This window comes from Dermacentor variabilis, chromosome 1 (genome assembly GCF_050947875.1).
Source record: "Dermacentor variabilis isolate Ectoservices chromosome 1, ASM5094787v1, whole genome shotgun sequence".
Lineage (NCBI taxonomy): Eukaryota > Metazoa > Arthropoda > Arachnida > Ixodida > Ixodidae > Dermacentor > Dermacentor variabilis.
In genome coordinates, this window is record NC_134568.1 from 154,056,721 (window position 1) to 154,077,947 (window position 21,227).

The window sequence follows — 21,227 nt, forward strand, 5'->3', positions numbered from 1 at the left end:
CAGTTACGTCATCGTCAACGACGCGCAGTGCAGCGAGACGTCGCTCCTCCGATTCTTCCACAGGTATAGCTTGTTTTGTCGAGAAAGATACACTGGACCTACGTAGGTTAATTATGGCGCCGTTAGCTTGTAGAAAATCCATTCCCAATATAAGTTCCCGTGAACATTCTGGCAGTACAATAAAGTCAGAAACGTAAGTAAAGCCTTTTATCGTAAGTCTTGCGGTGGATCGGCCAAGGGGCGTAATAAGATGGCCGCCTGCCGTGCGTATCTGCGGACCAGTCCACTTCGTCACAACTTTTTTAAGGTGCTTCGCCATCTTGAAGCTTACTACCGAATAATCAGCGCCGGTGTCAACTAAGGCATTCAGCTCGCATCCGTCTATTATCAACCGCAAATCTGACGTAATCGTTTCGTTCCTGCACCTGTAGACTGGAATTATCTCATCACCGCACTGGAATCGCGTTGGAGGATCTTCGTCACTCTGGTTATCAGCGGCCTCACCTCCACAGGTCGCTTGCTTTAGTTTTCCTGGTGTGGGCTTGGTGAACGACGCCTAGGCAATCTTGGAGACGCGCGTGGGCTAGGCGATCGGTAGCGCATGGGCGACGGTGATCGTGGTTGACGTTGGCGAGGAGTAACGGGGCTTTGGCGCGTCGACAGGTATTCTTCGATCTCCTCGTTTGTGAGCTGGTTCCTGGCTTGAAGTGCGATTTCAGCCTTTTCTTTACGATCCGTGCTGGCGTACGTTGCTAGCAGTTGTCGTCGAAATTCCTCCCAAGAGGTCAAAGAGGGTTCGTGGTTTTCATACCACGTTTTTGCGAAGTCTTCCAACGCGAAATATACGTTACGGAGCTTCTGTCTCTCATTCCATTCATTAAAGCTCGCCACTCTCTCGAACAGTTCCAACCAATCTTCCACGTCTTCGAACGAGTCACCATGGAATGTTGGCGGCTTGCGAGGTTGGCTTACGACTAGCTGTGCCGGTGTTACCTGGGTAGTCATTGTGGCGGCGTCCGTTGTGGGAGTTTCTCTTGGCAAGAAGAGAAGAGGGCCGAATTCGGGCGAGTCACCTCGAAGACGGCGGCTCGTCCGCTGGTGTACAGGTGTCAGTTCCACGAGATGGACTCGCGGGTTGTCGGGGCTACGCTGACTTTCGTTCGTGGGGCTTCGACTCATACCCCGCACCTCCACCAGAAATGTAACGATGTTAGTAAAACAAGGATATTTATTAAAGGCGAACTTGTGCCCACAAGTAAAAGTCACTGTGGTGGTGCAGGAATCCGCGGCAGTCGCGTTCTCAAACTGGCTCGAACCGTCTTCCTCTTCTTCTCGCGTGACACCTCGGGCGCGTGCCGCATGCGAGCCGGGTCCAACTGGCTGCCCGTGCCACGAAGATCGCTTCCTGTTGTTGCTGAACAACACCACTGTACGGCGTGCACAGTGCCCAATGCAAAGGACGCGCAACTTGAATGTCACCAAGTTTGTCGTGGCAATATCAACAAGGGACTGAGGCAGGGGTGCCCTTTATCCCCGCTGCTGTTTACGATGTACATGGTGAGGATGGAGAGGGCGCTAGAAGGAAGTAATATCGGGTTTAATCTCTCATACAAACAGGCAGGTACAGTAACAGAGCAGCAACTCCCAGGTTTATATTATGCAGACGACATTGTGTTGCTCACAAACAAGCAAAGTGATTTGCAACGTCTGGCAAATATCTGTGGACAGGAAGGCAACAATTTAGGTTTGAAATTTAGTGTTAGAAAATCAGGTGTTATGGTATTCAATGAAAAAAGTGAACAGACAGTGGAGATACAGGGCCAAGAAATACCTCGGGTAACAGAATATAAATACCTTGGTATATGGATAAACGAAGGCAATGGATATATGGAAACACAGGAAAAAACCATAACAGTCAAGGGGAAGAGAAATGCAGCCATAATGAAGCACAGAGCGCTATGGGGATACAATAGGTACGAGGTCCTCCGAGGTATGTGGAAAGGGGTAATGGTTCCAGGACTTACTTTTGAAATGCGGTTGTTTGCTTTAAATCAGGGGTACAATCAGGACTCGACGGGAAACAAAGGTCAGTGGGTCGCCTCGCATTGGGCACTCACGGGAAGACTACAAATGAAGCTGCGCAGGGGGATATGGGCTGGACTAGTTTTGAAGTGAGGGAAGCTCGCAGTAAAATTGAGTATGAAGAACGGCTGAGGAATATGGAAGAAAGTAAATGGGCTGGGAGAGTGTTCAGGTATCTGTACAGGCAAAACATTGATTCACAGTGGAGGAAAAGAACTAGGAAGCTTACCAGCAAGTATGCGGCCTGTGGGGTGGGCAACACAGCTACAAAGAAGGTCAAGCGGAAAGTCAGAGAGGCTGAATTAATCTCATGGGTGGCGGCAATGGAAAAGAAACCTGCCATGAATAACTACTTAAGAGGAAAAAACGAAATCAGGAAAGAAACCATTTATGATAACTCAAAGGGAAGCTCATTACTTTGCGAAGCGAGATCGGGATGCCTTAGAACAGGCACCTATAAAGCGAGATATAAGAAGGAAGAAGAAGCATGTGCTTGCTGCAGTAAAGCTAGGGAAACGACGGAGCATATTTTATTAGAATGTGAAGACGTCTACCCAGCGGTCGATTTAGGCACCACTGGCCTCCTTGAAGCCCTTGGGTTCAGCGAGAGCAGTGGTAAAGCAAACAGGTCCGCAATAGACATTAGTAAGAGGCGATTGGAGGATTGGTGGAAGAAAAGTAGGGAAACGACAAAAGATGGAGGCGTACAAAAGCACAATTCGCAATAGGGGATAAAAAAATTTGGACGTGGTAGTTCATAGTGTTTTTTTTTTTTCTTTTTTCATTGGTTAACCTAGGTAGGATATTAGGCAGCATAGTAGCAAGAGCTTGGTGGCGCAACCCACCACCCTGTTCCAAAGGGGACGTTCATAACATCCATCCATCCATCCATCCATCCACGTCGGCCGCAACAGTAGCTAGCAGCCGCAGCGCAGGGGTGCTGCATTGAATTCGATCATCTGCATGCGCAGTCCAACACGTAATAACAAATAAGAAAGCTTTGCGATATATATATTCTTCTTCGTTCATGGCTGCAAATTTCTATAGAGTAGCATTACCCCTTACGAACTAAAAGGCGCCGAGGTAATAATTCGACTGAGCGCGTGCCGATGGTAGAACGCAGCTTGCTTTATCCGGTTATCGAACGCAAAGCAAGAAAATTCCCATGGGTAACTCGGAAGCAAACATGTTATTTTCAACCCACTGCTTACGCAAACAACTCATTTTTTGAAGAGTGTCTTAGAATCCGTTTAGAACAAACCATTCTCAGTCATCGATGATATTTTGCTATGCGATGCACCTGAGCTGTTGCTTTTTCTTTCTTTTTTTTTTTTTTGACGAGAACAAAAAATATTTTGTTTAAATAGTTCACAGGCAGTTCAAACAGAACGTTGTCAGCCTCTGCTAAGTTAAGCTCTGATAAAGAGATGCTCTCCCTTTGTTGAGTGCTTTCATGTAGAAGTGCAAACGGGTGACCAAACAGAATTTTGTAACCTGGTTGGTGAGGCTGAGGCCATGCTGTGCACAGCCTAGTACGATGTCACTTTTTTGCAGGCAGGAGACAAGCTGTTCCAAGCTGTCACTGTGTAGCTTGGTGTAACTGAACCACATCGAAAAAGTCATTTCAAGGGCGTCTATACATGAGAAGAGCTTCTCAGAAGGGTATTGTCACAGAACTTGGTGAACATCGCCAGCTGTTCGGTGGCTTCGTCGGCAGAAACAAGGAGCTCATCGAAGCATTCCTTGCACGCAGTCTTGTTTTGCGTGCAACATTCCCTGCCATGTAGAAGACTAGCTGCGAATCACTCATCTTTCAGTGTACTCATGGTCGGAGAGCATTGCGGACTTCTTTATCATGTGAAAAGCTTCTTTAACCTACCCACTGTCCAGCAATGCATCCATTTCATGGCTTGCAACCTCACTACTGAGGAGAAATGTCAGATCGCCTCCTTCACAGTTGCCACTGCTGGGAGCTTTGACCAAGTCCTAAAAACTAAGGCAGTTCACGGTGAGCAAGAATTGGGTAGGAGTGGGATGGTTGTTGCGACCAGAAAATTGTCTAATGATACCAAACAATTTCTTGAGGAAGTCTTGGCTCAGCCAGCACGTCAGCAGGTACTCAAAGCCAAGCTTCTCATGAAGGTACAGGTCAAGCGTAGCCTGAAGGGTGACCCTTAACCCCTCAGCAGTGCTTGCTGAAACATATCTGGCTGGTGAAGTTTCCGCATGAGCATCCCATCGGTTTAGGTAGTCTAACACAGCCTTGATGTGCCTTTCATGTGCAGAGTCAGGTTTCAGCCCTTCAGATGGAATCCATGCTGTCATTGCTTTTACTAGCTTCCACATCAGCAGAACAAAGGCTTGAGTTGGTGCGGGGTCACCCCAGTGCTCCTTTATTTGCTTTTTGTAGAAAAACAGGCCACGAAGTACCTGCGGACTGAAAAGGTGAAATGCAAGGTTTACGTTCATCTTTTCATATTAGGGCTCATGTGAGCAAGAGTGGCATCCCTTTAAGGGTAATTGGACACTTACCCTATTTGTGTGCTGCTCTGATGTTATCAACGTAAAAAGAACCTTCAGGTGCATTTTATCAGGTGTGAAAAATCCAAAATTAAGAAGAGGCATCTTCCAGTGTCAACAGGATATGGTGCAGATGGCTTTACGGACGTCGAGGAGCCAGAAATCTCAAAAAGGCGCTGAAGCTCCATGAAGCTCCATCCGCCATGATATAATCCACCTTCAGACCAGCCTTTACTGTGAGCAACACGGCTTCTATTGAAATCTTGAAGAAAAGCGCAGCTTTCACATTTCCCCTGCAAGTGAAAACTCTGAGTATCTGGTGCCAGGAACCAGTGAGAGGCAGAAACATGATCACGAGGCCTTGATTGCAGGGAAGATGCTTGTTGCTTTACAAGTCCACCAGGCCTTCCACTTTCCCTCCTGCGCCAACATTCATGAACTCTGACAGATTTATTTCGGCCACAATCAGGCCACCGTGGCATTTGAATTCCTCCATGGATTTTGTTTGTCTTGCAATTACTGCAATAATAGCAGGGTTGAAGCCAAGCCCACTCTTGTATTTCCAAATGTGCACCTTCAAAGAGCTTCTGCTCAGTAGAATGAGTATGCCTTCTTGCTAGACATGCTCGTAGAGCCTTGGGCTTTTAATTCACATTATTACGCAATCCAGCAACCAAACCGGATTGTACTACATACCTTTTGTTGATTTGCGGCGAGCGGCTTGAAAGCATTGCATAACAGCAAGTCTTTGCTTCGGTGGAAGGGCTTGTAACGGGTCTGCGAGGCTGCCCTCTTCAAGTTCTGCACTTTGGCTCTCCAGTTTCTCAATAGTTTTAGTATAAAGTGACAGCTTGGCTTTCAGCTGACAAGTGGCTTGTGCGTGCGCTCTTCTATGCTTTGAAATTGCTGTTGCTTCGGTCAAGCTGCGCTGTTTTCTTGACCTTCGGTTAAGAAAAGCTTTCCGTAAATGTTCGCACGTAATGCAAGCCTTGCCATCCGTGGAGAACCCCTGGCATTTCTGGCTCGATATGGCCGTGTCCGAAAGCATAAGCTTCTTATTGCCAACCACAAATGAACACTCGAGTACAGTGCCAGCACCTGGAGAAATGCTCATGGCATCAACTTTTCTGAGAAGCAATGCAGGGTTATCACATGCTACATCCTGCTGCTACACTCCCTGACGAAAACGTCTTGCATCACAGAGCTCACCCCCTGTGAAAATAGAACTAACTTATCTGCATACAAGACGTGCTTATCCTGCACAATCTGACACGCACTGCAAGCTACAGTCAGGGGCAAAACACTCAGCGTGTGCTTCCCCCATGCAGCTGACGGTAGGGCCAAGTCTTCAAATAAAATTGAGGACGAGGGGTCTTCGATCTCAATACCCACAGGCTAACGGTCTGGCACTTTTCTTGCTGGATGGAGCTGGGGCTGCACTCCTTGCTGCACGTTTCCTGCTTGCTGGCAGTTTCTTCGACAGGTAATGCGGGAAATTAGTAAACTGCGTTGGCACAGCTCCTCGAAGCAACAGAGGCCTACCCCTATCAATGCAGACGATTTCGCCGTTTACGGTGTGCACAAAGTACCGGGAGATATATCTTTCGTCAAAGTGCAACTCGCACACAGTGGAGTTCCCCTTGAGCTGCTTGTCAGCACTTGGGATCGCTCTCCGCCACTGCGCAAACATGGCATCGTCTTTCAGAACGCCAAATAACGACAGTTTCTTTTTGGATGACTTGTAGCCCGTCATGAATCCAGGCACGAAACAATGACTCTGTTTTCCTGCCATGAGTACACATGCAGACTTGCTGCAACAGAAATGGAAACGAGCGCTACTTCCCACAGGTCAGGGCGTGTGGCGTCACTGAAGCCACAGAGCCAGTGTGACTTGCACCAGGCGACGTGGATGGATGGATGCTATGAGCATCCCCTTTAGAACAGGGTGGTGGGTTGTCCCACTAAGCTCTTGTTATTATATTGCCTAATGTCCTACATATGTTAAAGAAGGGGGAAAAAAAAGAGGAAAAAAAAGAGGAAAAAAAGAAACTCGCTATGAATTCCCATAACTAAACTTTCTGAACCTCTATTGTGAGCTTTGTTTTTGCATGCCTCTGTTGTTTGTCGTTTCTCTACTTTTTTTCCACCAATTTTTCAAGCGCCGTTTACTAATCTCTACTACACACGTTTACTTTTCCCCTGCTTTTGCTGAACCCAAGGGCTTCAAGGAGGCCAGAGATGCCTAAATCGACCGCTGGGCAAATATCTTCACATTCTAATAAAACATGCTCCATCGTTTCCCTAGCTTTGCCGCAGCAAGCACACGCTTCTTCCTTCTTATGTCTTGCTTTATAAGTGCGTGCTCTAAGGCGTCCTCATCTCGCTTCGAAAAGTAATGAGCTTCCCTTTGAGTTATCATAAATTGTTTCTTTCCTAATTTCATTTTTTCCTCTTAAGTAATTGCTCATAGCAGGTTTCTTTTCCATAACCACCACCTATGAGATTATGTCAGCCTCTTTGACTTTCCGCTTGATGTTCTTTGTTGCCACATTGCTTACCATACAGTTCGCATACTTGCTGGTAAGCTTCCTAGTTCTTTTCCTGCACTGTGAATCAATGTTTTTCCTGTACAAATACTTGAAAACCCTCCCGGCCCATTTATTTCTTCCATATTCCTCAGTTGCTTTTTATAATCAATTGCACTGCGAGCTTCTCTCGCTTCAAAGCTTGTCCAGCCAGCCTATATCACCCTACACAGCTTCATTTGTAGTCTTCCCATGAGTGCCCAATGCGAGGTGTCCCAATGACCTTTGGTTGCCATCGAGTCCTCACAGTAGCCCCGATTTCAAGCAAACAACTGCATTTCGAAATGTAAGTACTGGAACCATTACACCTTTCCACATACCCCAGAGCACCTCGTACCTATTGTATCCCCATAGAGCTATGTGTTTCATTATGGCCAAATTTCTCTTCCCCTTTGCTGTTATTGTTTTTTCTCGTGTTTCCATATATGTATCTATTGCCTTCGTTTATCCATATACCAAGGTGTTTATATTCTTTTAAGTTAGGTATTTCCTGGCCATGTGTTGACACTGTCTGTTCACTGTGTTCATTGAATAGCATAACACCCGATTTTTTAACGCTAAATTTCAGACCTAAATTCTCGCCTTCCTGTCCACAGATATTAAGACGTTGCATATCACTTAGCTTGTTAGCTAGCAACACAATGTTGTCCACATAAAACAAACCTGGAAGCTGCTGCTTCACTACTGTACCCACCTGTTTGTATGAGAGATTAAACCCGATATTACTTTCCTCTAGCACCCTTTCCGTCCTCACCATGTAAATCATAAACAGTAGTGGGGATAAAGAGCAACACTGCCTCAGTCCCTTGTGGAGATCAACTTTCTCCTCGCTCCTCATCCCTTCCCATTCAACGCAAACAGTACTTTCTAGGTAAATCTCTCTCAAAAGCTGTATACAATAGTCACCCAAGCCTTCCCCTTCCAGAATATCCCAGAAAATGTTGCGGTCTGCATTGTCATACACTCCTGTAATGTCCAAAAGGTCACATATAATGGCCTCCTTTCTACTCTGGATATTTCAATAGACTGAGTAAGGACAAATAAATTATCATCCAAATGTCTACCTATTCTGAAGCCATTCTGAAGTTCTCCCAATATGCCATTGTTCTCTGCCCATGCTTGCAGCTTTAATTTAATTGCCTGCATTGCTGACCTGTATATTACCAATGCAATGGTCAACAGTCTATTGAGTGAATTCTATCTTTCTCTGCCTTACCTTCATAAATTAAACTCATTCTACTTTGTCACCAACTGCCTGGTATGCACCTATCTTTTAAACATTTTTCTACTGCTTTCAACAAAGCTTCTTTACTTTTTGGACCTAGTTCATCAATCAGCCTAACGAGAACCTCATCTAGCCCTGTGGCTGTGCGCTTAGGAATTTTCTCTTCAGCTTTCTTCCAGTTGAAACTTGTCAGCACCAACTCCTTTTCCATCTGGTTCTCTTTCATACTCTTTTTTTTTTTTTTTCAAGTAAAACCTCATCATTGCCTTGCAAAGATTTGGCTGTTATTTTTCGGATGCAATTCAATGCCACGTCCCCTTCCAGTTTGTTTTGATCTTTGTCTAGGCTATGTTGTTGTATTGTTCCAGACATCCTGCCTAATAAGTTTATGCGGTTCCAAAATATTCTAGGTGCGGCCTTCTTTTCCTCACGTATTCCTAACAACCAACGTTCACTTTCACCTTCTAATTTTGCTTGCACCAGTATTTGAACCATAGACTTTTTCTCCCGGTATATTTACCATTTACTAGTTGCTTCATCATGCGGCAACTGCACCTTCTTTGCCTGCCTGTGCTCTCGGAATGCTTTCTGTCGTTCGGCGATCACTTCTCGTATCTCCCTGTTCCACCAGCTTTTCGGTTTCTTTTTTCCTTTCCAATGAACATGTTTCCCTTTACGTATTTCTGTCGTTATTACACTTAGAAGCTCACTATATTCCCAGTATTTATTTGGCCATTTGCCAAGTTCTTCCTCAACTCTAGTGACTATATTTGTTATTTGTTCAGCATTCAAATTTGGACTGGCTATTTCGCACTCCTTGCTCTCTTTCCCAACTACATATCACATTTTCAAAATCATGCGTTTATGGCCACTCCCTATGCTGCTATACCCTTCCTCATCAACGACCCTTTCTCTCAACCTATCATGAATTCCTTCTGTCATCAAACAGTAATCAATGGTTGATTGCCAGTTTTCCACATCCCATGTGGTCTGCCCGTCATACTTAGGCCCTGTATTCACAATAACAAGGTTATGTTGCTCACAAAGATCTAGCATTGACATCCCGTTGTTGTCGGTACAGCCATCTAAATCCTGTATGTGGGCATCCATGTCACCTAATAGGATAACTTCAGCCCCATTCCTGAAACCCTTAATATCGGCACTTAGACATCCCACGCATGCTGACATGAAAACGTCAGCCCGCGCCCCCTCCCCCCTCGCGGCTCCCTGCAGGCGGCTTCAATGCACCCTGTAGGCGCTGCATGCCGCTCGTCAAACTTTTCCATTCTAGCCACTGTACCAATAGTGTCATCAATCGTGACTCCAATGGCTGCACTGTTTGTTTTGGTGCTGCTAGGGTAGAGTGGACGCATTAAAGACACATTATATCCCGTCTAAAACAGTGATTTCCAGGTTGCCCTTAGCAGATGTCAAGGTGAAAACAACAGCTCGTAATGAGTGATTATGTATTTACTCGTTTTTAATGCGAACCTTTTTTTTTTATCATGAAAACTGGTCAGAAAATTGCCTGAGTGTTACAATTGGACATGAGACAGAAACCACATTCGTGATGTTAGCAACAGCTTATCCTCAGAGCAAGTGTCATTGCCACTGCCATCACAAGATGGAAGCTTTAAGTTTTCGTGTAGGATGGCAACAATGGCATTGCTTTGAGGCTTCAATTATGAAAGCCCATTCAAAAGATAAGTTTGTGGCCAGACAGTTGCGTCACATGTTTTTGGTGGTCCTGATCCTGTAAGTGCCGCAGAACTAACTGGCAAAGTTGTTAGTGTAGGTGCGGGCCACCATCCTGTTTGCGATTGTAGCGGAGCAGTTTGAAAAATGCACAGTACCAAATGTAATTCACGAGGAGGGTGACATGTTGTGGTGCATGAACAGTGATAAAAAGCTGTACGAGACTGATGACAATGAACATTAGATGTAAATAAATTTCCATTATAAGAAGGCAAACTCTACACGTTTCAAATTTCAAATTGCCAGTATCAAAGGCATACTATTCTTATCTCTTTTGTTATAAAATCGAACGTGGGTTAGAGATCAGTGCGCACTGTTTTCTACTATGGACCCATAAAAACTTGGTGCATGTTAGACCTGGGCCATGTTAAAATCAAGTAAATACTACGAATTGAAGCAGTGGTGTGTCTGGATGTTTTTTTTTCTTCATTATAATTTTAACCGAGCAGATAATTTGATCAATTTCATTGGTCCTATGAAGATTTAATTTTTAGAAGTCAAATGTATACTTAGAAAGCTACAGTAGTAAGGATCATCAATGTGTGGAGCCCAAGGAACTAGGTGCACAACTGAACCATTTCCTGGGTCTCACAAGTTAATATGTGGCTCGTTCAATATAATAAAGGTGCGGATTCTTTAGCCAACATTTTTCTCACTTTTAGGAGTTGTACTACATATTATCTTTCATTCTTTTCATTTTCTTGCATTTTTACTTCTGCCTTTTAATACTCAACTATTTTTTCAAGGGGCATGTACTCAACATACCACCTTAGTTTCACAACTGGGACAGCAGGTACAACTAGTTCCCAGAGTTCAGTAATGATTTTTCATAAAAATGCATGCATCATAACAACACTTTTGTTTTGACAGCATTATACTGATTTAAATAAACAGATATTGCAAATGCACCTATGAATGTAATGACTATTGTTTACATGTGTCTGAAAGTGTACTATTTTGGCTCTCAGTGTAGGCAGATCCCTTGTTAAAAGCTGAGTCAACATTACAGCTACATTCTTGCTTTTGGTTTGCTAAAAACTGTATGCCAGGTACTGATTTTTCTGGTTTACTTGTGCGACTGATATCCATTCTTTCGTTTTTATGATGTTCAGTGACAGCAACTTATGCTTATCAATTCTGAAAAACAAACAAACAAACAAACAAACAAACAAATAACCACTATGAAGATATCACATTTTACAGCTACGTAGAGTAAAGCACACTTACAGAGTAACCTTGATGACCTCCAGCCCCCATGGAAGGATTGTTTCATTCAGCTTGGTCTATAACAAATAAAATGAGAGGCACAACATGAAAAAATTGTGCTCAATACACATCCCATCACCACATAGAAATTAATAAAAAATTAGGTGGAGAAAAAAATTACACCTAATTTGCACTACTACTTCAAAAATGCAAATTTTATTTTGTTAATATACCAAAAATTCCACACAGGTGTTTAGACTACAAGCCTTTCTTTTCAATGCACCAAAGGGCAAAATTTGCACAAATCTGGTTATCAGGCTTGCATGTATGCACAGTAAATTTAAATATTTATTATAGCAATAAGCTACTTTGCACTTGCTTAGATTGAAATTTATGTGCATGATAATTTCAAAATACTCAACAATTCAACAGTGAAAAAAAGTGGTACATTTGACTGGTGGGCAGCTAGCGGTTGTGCTAGCCACCACACATGTACGAAAATAAAGTAAGAGAAAAATCTAGACATTTTGGCTTATCACCTGAGAGATGTAATGCGACCACATTTGAAGAATGCTGTCAGTCAATGATTTCTCTAGAGGTATTTGCATTGAAAGAACCTCCCATTTTTCACACAACACACTGTGAGACATTTTCTGTCAGAATCCCACAAAGGTGTTATTTGAATTATTTTCTTGCAAGTAGTACTTTGGAGTAACTTTTATGAGTAACAATATTATTTGTGAGCACAACAGTCTATCACGCACACTACAGGCATGGCGAAAGTTTTCCAGAACCGAAGGTTGAAGTTAATTTGCAGCAGATGTACACTATAAATGGCCATTGTTTATTCTTTGACTTTGCTGCTTAGTTGTAGCCTGCAACACTTCAACTGTAGCTTCATGCTGCTCCATTGCAGCCTCTGCCTTTGCATGACAAAGATCTTTGCATTCTTTCGCCATTACCTTTTTTGAATGACAAATCTTCAATGCTCGCATGATTTCCAAGTCAGTGGCGCACTGTTCAGGTGTTTTGGCAGCTAAAAACATGTGAAGTGTCAAGAACAGTAGTTCAACGGGAAATACACTCACATTTTAAAATATAATGTCATCCTAGGCATGTGCAGGGGTAGGGGGAGGGGAGGAGGTGCAAACCTGCTGGCTGTTACCCTCCACCTCCATCCCATATCCTTCTCTACTCTTTAAAGCCTTCACTGCCTCACATTCAGGCTAATAGCTAGGGGGGAGGGGGTGAAGCCCTGGGCTGCGTTTGTGTGTACAACCTGAACAAGTTGGTGTGCAAGGCCACCAGGCCTCGCCAAGCCTCACCCGCTGTAGTTGATAATTGTCCGCTTGTCAAAAATGTTCATACCGTGGGTTGTTTACTGGCCCTTTAACACCTTTGTGACAATGTGCATGTTGGTCAGTGAGAGATAGCTTCTGCAAAGGCGTATGAAGAGACACTTGGAAGCCCTTGTGTAAATGTAAATTTTTGCTCAGACACGAAACCTCAAATGCTTTGTGCTACATAGAAACCACTATAAAACTGTTTTTTTCATTGTTTGTTTCTTAGTTTTAGCTCTGAATAATTAATGTTTATATTTTTATCAACTATAATGAGACCGAATGGCCGCACAAAAACCTAAAAAGAATATATATATACAGTATACATTTACGCTGCCTTTTACTGGAAATAATTATTGAAAATTAAGTACTCTACTCAGAAATTCCTGGCTATGGGCCTGCTCGCATTGGTGGCATACTAGTTTGCTGCAAAGTTGCCAAGAGTCTCAAAAGGAGTCATTAAAGAACATTCAGAAATAAAGGAATGGGAAGGTTGCGCTTGTTATTCGAGCCTTCAACTTCCTCAAATCCCATGACAGTATCCAAATTACCCCTTTGTTATTTGCTAGTTCAACTGAAGATTACCTGCTATGAGAAAAAAACTGCTATCTCAAACAGGCATAAAGTAGGAGAGGAGAGGGCATCCATGTTTTGCATGACAGGAGTGATCATGGGTGGTACCCTAGTGTTACATATCAACTGGCTTTTGCTGCCCATCAATTATGGTCCTGTTCAGAAGAATGAGCTGAGTAGCAGCATTTAGATGCTTACATCATCGTGCTTCAAAATGTGATTACTATTCAGATAGAGAATCAAATACAGCAAAATGTAGCTTTCCATTGCTAGTATATGCCTTTATCACTGGATTGACAGTGCACACAGCTTTATTACAACGGCATAAACTGCTGCAATAATCCTCTACATGATGTAAGTGCACAAATCAATTGACATTGCAGAATAAACTTTCTCCCTTAAACTTTTGGTCCTTGCATATGCCACTTTTACACTATCGATGCCTCATTTGTTCACAGGCAAACCCTTTAGCTTGCATTACATATCAAAGCTGGCCTATTTGGTTGATTTAACTCAACTGTAGAACAGATGTCTTAGCAGGAATATAGGGTTGCATGCAGCACAGAAAACATCTTTTGATGTAAAATAGATACAGTTAACGCATCGCATAAGCGCAACGTAAACACTGCTACGCGCTCCATACAACAGGCCCGACTGCCACTGCTGCGACTTGCTGCCTGCCATTTCATTCCTCGCTTTAACCGTGAGGTGGCGCCACAGCGCAATGAAAAAGGTGGATTGCTCCCTTTTCTCCCCTCCCTTGAGTATCTGCATCCATGATTGTTGGCCCGATTACACACTCTTCAACATTTAGAATTAACTGTGATGTATGACAATTTTTATTGTATAACCATAAGGGTGCTTGACCATATAAAGCCAACAGACAATGAAGCCAAGGAAAGCATCAGGGAAAGTAGATGTAGTTGAAATTGAAATAATGAAAATAATAAAGAAAGGGAAATGCAAGTGGACGAAAAGATAATGTGTCGCCTGTGAGAGCCGAACCCACAACCTCCGCATTATGCATGCGTTGCACTACCAATTGTGCTTTGGCGGCAGGGTTTGATAGCCTTCACCAAAGCACAGTTGATAGTGCAATGCACGCATAATGCGGAGGTTGTGGGTTCGGCTCCCACCGGCGACAAATTATCTTTTCGTCCACTTGCATTTCCCTTTCTTTATTATTTTCATCATTTCAATTTCAACTACAGCTACTTTCCCCGATGCTTTCCTTGGCTTCATTGTCTGTTGGCTTTATATGGTCATGATTAACAAAACTGAGAGCCTCGGTTCTCTTTCTTGCAAAGGTGCTTGTTACTGATAATTGTCCTATCCAAGGTATGACCCAGAAGATTAGGGGTGAGAATATAATAAAAACTTTTGAATAATGAATTGAATGTTGTAGTACTTGATTCGGTCTCAAAGAATAGCTGCTATTGGAAAATTCAAATATTTTTTCAATAGTTTTCAAATACTTTACATTATCAATTGTACATAATCAAATGTAAAACTGAAGCAAAATTGTGAAAATTTTATCTCGGCCGTGGTGGACATAAAGCCTGAGCAGTACATATAGCATACTGCATTGGTCCGGAAGCCAGATGTTTTGGCCTAAATCAGGATCATTTACATTCAAATTTCATTCAGCAAAGGGTCTGGCACTACTTACGAACGCTGCGCCTGTGTGTTCTATATGGATGAAATCGGAATATGCTTCGTTGCAACATCTTATTATACAGGAGTGACAACATGTACAGATGAACCCACTGATAAAAAATCAAGTGCCAATAACATTTTGCATAAAAAAGAGAGGGTATAGACATCAAAACATTTTAATTAGACAAAAGGTACAGTAAAACACACTTATAACATTACCAGCTTTAACAACACTTGGATGTAACAATGAGCAGCTACAGCACTGGGAACTTTTATGTGTTCTATGGTAAAGTAAATTGCCGACTACAATATTCTCATGCCACATTCAAAAAATTCAACCCACCACCCCTGTTAGCGTGCGCACCTTCATGCTGGTGTTGTGCACTTCTATGAAACACAAATCAATAGCACTGATGGATGTTGGTGCTGTCGACTTGTGTTTTAGAGGGGTAGAAAGGAGATGGGAGAGAGGTGCCAGAAGCTGGCAATGCGGTGAAGGCCCAAGGTGTGCGCATAATATTTTCCCTTTTTTTCTAGGATTTTGAGTTCCTTTCTTTTTTGTCGCAGATGCCCAGTAGCCATATTCAATTGTTATACCCAATAATGCAGCAGGGTTTATTCTGCCATAGAACATACACAAAACTTGGTGGTGCCATGGCTGCTCATTGTTATAAGTGGGCTCGACTTTTCCACAAGCATTCCCTCTAGAGAAGAAGTCTGCCTTTTTCACTCTGCCATCACAGCAGACAATGCGTATTTTGATTTAATCTCGATGGCAAACAAAGGTGCTAACTTGCCCCAAGACAGCTTTTCTAAACTTCATTCTGAAAATACATTACTGTCTACGATCTGAAGATCCCTCAGCATGCAAAAAAACTGCGTACTTGTTCTGCTCCATTTATATAAACACTGCTAAGCAAAACAAGCGTTGCCCTTAGACAGGCAAATGCAGCTGTTGAAATGTTGACTCCAGGCTGAGGCTTCAATTGACTGCCTACCCTGCCGATCACTTGAACTCTCCCTTTTCCTGTGACCTTTGTCTCATTTGTAATGCTTCCATTTGTGCTTTCAATAAATTACACTTCATAACATGCAGTGCAATGATGGAAATTTGCTTAGGTTCAGCTGTTGCTAAGACGTGATTACTTTATATGTATGGTGAAAAATGCTGTTCATTATTAAAAAACTGTTTGAAAAGTATTCTATATTCAATTCACTTCTGGCACTATTGTATTGGGTTTAAAAAATTACATATTTATACATCACTACAGAAAAAACTGTAGTTTGGACAAAAAAGATTAACAATTTCCAAATTTTAGTGCTTACGTTCTCGCACAGACCAGAAGTCCATGCTAATTATATTCAATGATGCTTTCCTCATTGTGCTAAGGAAAGCAAAGCTTCATGAAAGATGCTATATAAATCAAGCTCTGGCATGAAAACTTAGAGACAGTAAAGAGAAAAATAAGTTGAGCTGTATTAGTAAATTACACTTTTACAGTACCAAAAAATCCACTCTTACCATGTGAAGAGGCTTGGCTTGGTAAGCCAGAAAAGATGCAAGAACAAAAGATGGGAGGTGAAGCCTCCTTGATGTTCTTGCACGAACTCCTTGTGACATCATACATTTCTGACTGTATCTGCTCAGGCTTTGTTAGGTAATTGTTTATCAGAAAAAAATTGACTTAACTGCTTTCTGAAGGAGCCAAAGACTGAACTTAGAAAGTTTTAGGACTTTAACTGTGCCACAATGGTCCAAATGAGAGAAAATACCATGAAATCCATGATGTTCAGCTGATGTACTATAACTGAGGTCTCTGCGTGAAAGTAAACAAAAAGAAAGAAGTTTGGCCTTCACTTTCTTTTCTAGTAATCAAACTCTTACTACCAAATCAACAAAAATACAGTTTTGAAACAATACTTTATCAGTCTAAACTGACTAAGTGTTTCTTTTTAGTGTCCCTTTAAGGACCTCTGTATAATTGAAACTCACTAGATTAAAGCATTACCAAAAATCTCTCCAGTAAAGATTTCCAAACGAGATATTTCAAAGTTTCTACAAGTACATGAGAACTCCCAATTCCATATCGGGCTTAAACATTATTTAAATTGCAAGTCACCACTCAGTGAGCACCCTGTTGTATGATACTTTGCTGAATGCACATAATGAGCAATGTTGCTTTTTCTTTCAACACTGTAGCAGAGCTTAATCTGATGAGCTTCCCCCATTAAAGCGCGTCTCACCAGGTCAGCCCATTTTGATCTGACAGGTGCAGTGCATACAATGCGTGCTAACGATTTTCTGTCAAGTATTACATCCCTACACGCTATGAAAAGAGCTTAAATTTCAAACCAAATGCCGTTTGCCACTCTCTTCACAGGCATTGCACTCCCAGCCGTAGAGTCGACGCATATTACACAAGTGCACCTACGTACATGGCAGTGCTGTGACGTCGCTCATAGTGACACGCGACTTTGAGAATTATTCAAGGCAATAGAAGTTATTTGCTTGGTCTGTTGCTTAAATAGACAAAATAAAGTGTAGAGAAATAATAAAACCTACAAACCGAATGTCTGCGTGTCTTTGTTTTATTTCATACCATAGCAAGAGAGATGTACTTCTGTTTCATCCGCTTGTTCCCACATCAGGCAGTCGCGCAAGCAGAGAACAAAGCTTAGTCATTTCCTACTATGTTCCAGTGTGTGATCATGCTCTATGATCTGCTGTGTTTGCCTCAGTGTTCCTGTAGCCTTGACTTATATAGCTAGTCAGGTATTCTCGTGCACAGCGTGCAAAATCGTGCGCTGCACGAAACAAGACATATGAAACTGTTCGCGGGTGAGACCGTCAGCGGAAGTGTGCCACACAGCAAGGAAGTGAGAAAAAATAAAAATAAAAGAAGAAGACAATGGGACCCATGATGTATGTGCCACAAGAACCTCCAGCTCCAGTATGGGAGAACGCAGGGGAGGAATTTAGCTTGCAGACACTAGATATGGCAAGTGGAAAGAATGTCTACATTGGTGATAGCACTTGCCTCCTGAGATCATGGGTTTGTGGCACTGAATGATTTCTATCTCGGCTATTAATGAACCAATTTGAAAAATTCTTGTGGTAGAATGCTCTCAAGAGGGCACGTAACAACCTCCAGTGTATAACCAAAATTTGCTACGTGGCCTGGTGAAAGGCCCTTTAAAAGTGCACTGTTAAACTAATGTTAAGCTCACTTTGTTCGCTGTTATTATGAAAGGTGTGCATTTCCTGGTTTTTCTTTCACACCTCATCTGGAATCTCTGCCTAGCTGATTTGGTGATGACATTACAATGAATAGACACCACTATGCATAAGGTCTTTTGATTTCAGAAAAAGGTCTCTGGAATATGGTGGGACCACTAGGGAAAGAATTTAAACTCACTGGACTCTGTGCCTGACAATGTACCATGGCAGAGAAGTTCATGGCTATTCACTGTACTTGCTATGTAGGCCTACATGAGATGTACAAAAGGCTTTCAACATCTACGTAAACATCAATTCACACACAGGTGCTGTTTTTGGCAAAGTAGGTAAAGACGCACACAAAGATGCACACAAACCAGAAGTGTGGCCTCAATGGCCTCACGACGCCGGTCTAAGTCATCCTGGTCACTGCAGCCCAACAGAGATGCCAAGCACTGCTGGCAGAGTGCTCCCACTGTAGCATCAACCTCTTTAACTCGTGTGACATAACGGACACTGTGAACCACCTGCCAATGCAACTCGGCTCCCACCTCGATGATTGCTCCATCACCAGTCAGAACCTGGGCAGAATACACAACTTAAAATTTACGCTACTGGCCATAACCCATCATACCTCACGTGCGGGCACCTCAAAGACCTTGGGCTTCAGGTCAACTTTCATGTAAGAGTCAATGACCGGGAACACCAACACAAGGCCTGCATTGCGAGAAAAAGATGCCTGGTGTGACAACACAGTTACAACTCCATCATTAAGCTCTTGCCCCTCAAGTGCATGTTTATATTTGCTTCTGACAATGTTGTCTTCACTTCAGGTAGAGCACTTACATTTTATAAAGAATGCTCAAGCCTAGTCGGTAATTCCAGTAGAACTGTCATTATTCATTCAAGAGACTGAGAATTACCCTGCCATTCTAGCCAGTCAAATAATGTTCAATGAAACACAGTGAACTAACTATCAGACCATGTGGTAGTCTTTAAAGGGACATTAAAGAGAATTATAAAGTATAAGCATGCTGATTTGCAGTGATGTTGCATTTTATAATTCCATTTAAAGAGATATATACCATATTTGCTTGAATCTAATGCGCACCTTTTTTCCGATAAAATGGGTCCAAAAATTGCATGCGTGTCAGAGCCGAGTACGACCCTAAATCCGCATTACCATATCGCAATCGGCATTAAAAAAATGGCTGCCTCGTAAGCTTTTAGCCTAGCTGCCGTAACTTCCTCCATGTTGTACGTGTAGCCAGGCGCTGGTGTAACCTAGTCTACCGCCTGTCTTCCCGTTTTCTGTGTTTATTCAATCAGCGTAGAGTTTCTCACTACATTACCTAGAGGAAAATCTGGCGCTGCTGCGCTATGGTATGCATGGGAATGCCGGTATATTGTGACTTCAGATTGGCAACATCCTCGGAGAGCCAGGACACCTTGAAGACGCACCTGGCAAGCACCGTTCCGTCTGTCACAATGATTCATTTTCTACTAAAACAGCATGTAAAAAGCTGTTTTAGCTTTATTATTACACAAAAACATATTTTGTTTAACAATGAGAACTTGTTAATGCATGTACGATTATATGAAACGTAAAAAGTATCAGCGGGCCGCTAAAGTTGGAGGATGGATGACAAGACTTGCACTCGGTTTGGAGCAGTTCGTCGTCTGTTCTTGCTTTTCTTCGGTTGGTTATGCATCGTAGGTGAGTAACCTTCACTGGAAGATGTAATATGTGTGAATAGAAACATTTTATGAAGATATTACTTTAATAACGCATTATTTGTGTAGCCATATCCACTTTTTAGACGAAGCCTCATATAACACTAGCCAACACAAGCCTCGCAGACACATATACCGTCATTCCCATGACGGCACAGCGCCCCTTAGTAAACTCCCATAGACGGTGGTGCCAGATTTCCCTCTAGGTGTTATAGTGAGAAACTGTATGTCAATCAGCATGGAAGCGCCGCTGACTGCGAACACACGCTGAGTCCACCTTGATACCGCATTTAAAAGGAAAGTTATCATGCGCGCGGAGACAGACGGAAATTGGGCCACATCACAGGCATTCGGAGTTTCTGAAACTTGCCTGCGGGACTAGTGCAAGCAGAAGGAGAATATTTTCACCAGCAAAGCAACAAGGAAGTGTTTCGGTGGACCGAAGCAGGGCCACTTCGCCGAAATAGAAGAGCTGCTCGCGGAATACATGCAAGAGCAGCGAGCGGCACAGTGGCCTGTGACGACCGATACGCTCAAAGTACGGGCGATGCAGTTAGCCCTACAGAAAGGGCTAATGCGGAGTGATTTCAAAGCGAGCCGGTGCTGGCTATCAAATTTTATTAAAAGAAAAGGCTTTTCTCTTCGAAGGCGGACAGAGATATGCCAAAAATATCCCGAAGAATATGAAGAGAAATTGCACAGTTTTCAACGGTACGTTTAAAAGTTGCGCCATAGAAATGCCTACCACTTCGGACAGATTGGAAATGCCAATCAGATGCTGCTCTATTTTGACATGCCTGCCACCACAATCGTTGGAAAGAAGGGGGCGAAGCAAGGGTGCGTTTTGTCTTTCGGCACGAAAAAACTAGAGTCACCGCAATGCTTTGTTGCACTGAGGATGGGCACAAGCTGGCCCCGTATCTTATCTTCAGGCGGAAGATGTTCCCAAAAGGAATCGTGATTCTGCATGCAAAAGAAAAAGGTTGGATGACCACGGACTTGGTCGCTGACTGGATTGATAATGTTTGGCAGAAGAGACTCGGCAGCAGTTTGGGTCTGCTTGTGCTTGACACGTTCAGGTGTCACCTTGACCAGCGCATCAAGGACAAGCTGGCTGCATGCAACACCGACCTTGGGGAGATACCCAGCAGCATGACATCGCAGCTCCAGCTGCTTAATGTTTGCCCATCAATAAAATGAAGCATGGCTCACTGCAGGACTTTGCTGGATGGATGAAAGCTGCATGGTGCACGATCCCGTCTGCCTTGGTGAATAAGGCCTTTAAAAAGTGCGGGATTTCGAATGCCATTGACGGCACCAAGGATGAAATGCTT

The 21,227-nt window shown here is 43.1% G+C and overlaps 1 protein-coding gene across 2 annotated transcripts in view; it reads right to left on the reverse strand.

The window, feature by feature from the left end:
* Positions 1–21,227, reverse strand: part of LOC142586936 (stomatin-like protein 1) — a 92,155-nt gene that overhangs the window by 53,788 nt on the left and 17,140 nt on the right. For both annotated transcript variants that reach the window (XM_075697814.1, XM_075697819.1), the window contains exons 4-6: positions 18,794–18,876; positions 18,537–18,740; positions 11,395–11,450 (exon numbers count right to left, since the gene is read on the reverse strand). In XM_075697814.1, coding sequence (XP_075553929.1) covers positions 11,395–11,450; positions 18,537–18,740; positions 18,794–18,876 — 343 coding nt within the window. The remainder of the gene's footprint in view (positions 1–11,394; positions 11,451–18,536; positions 18,741–18,793; positions 18,877–21,227) is intronic.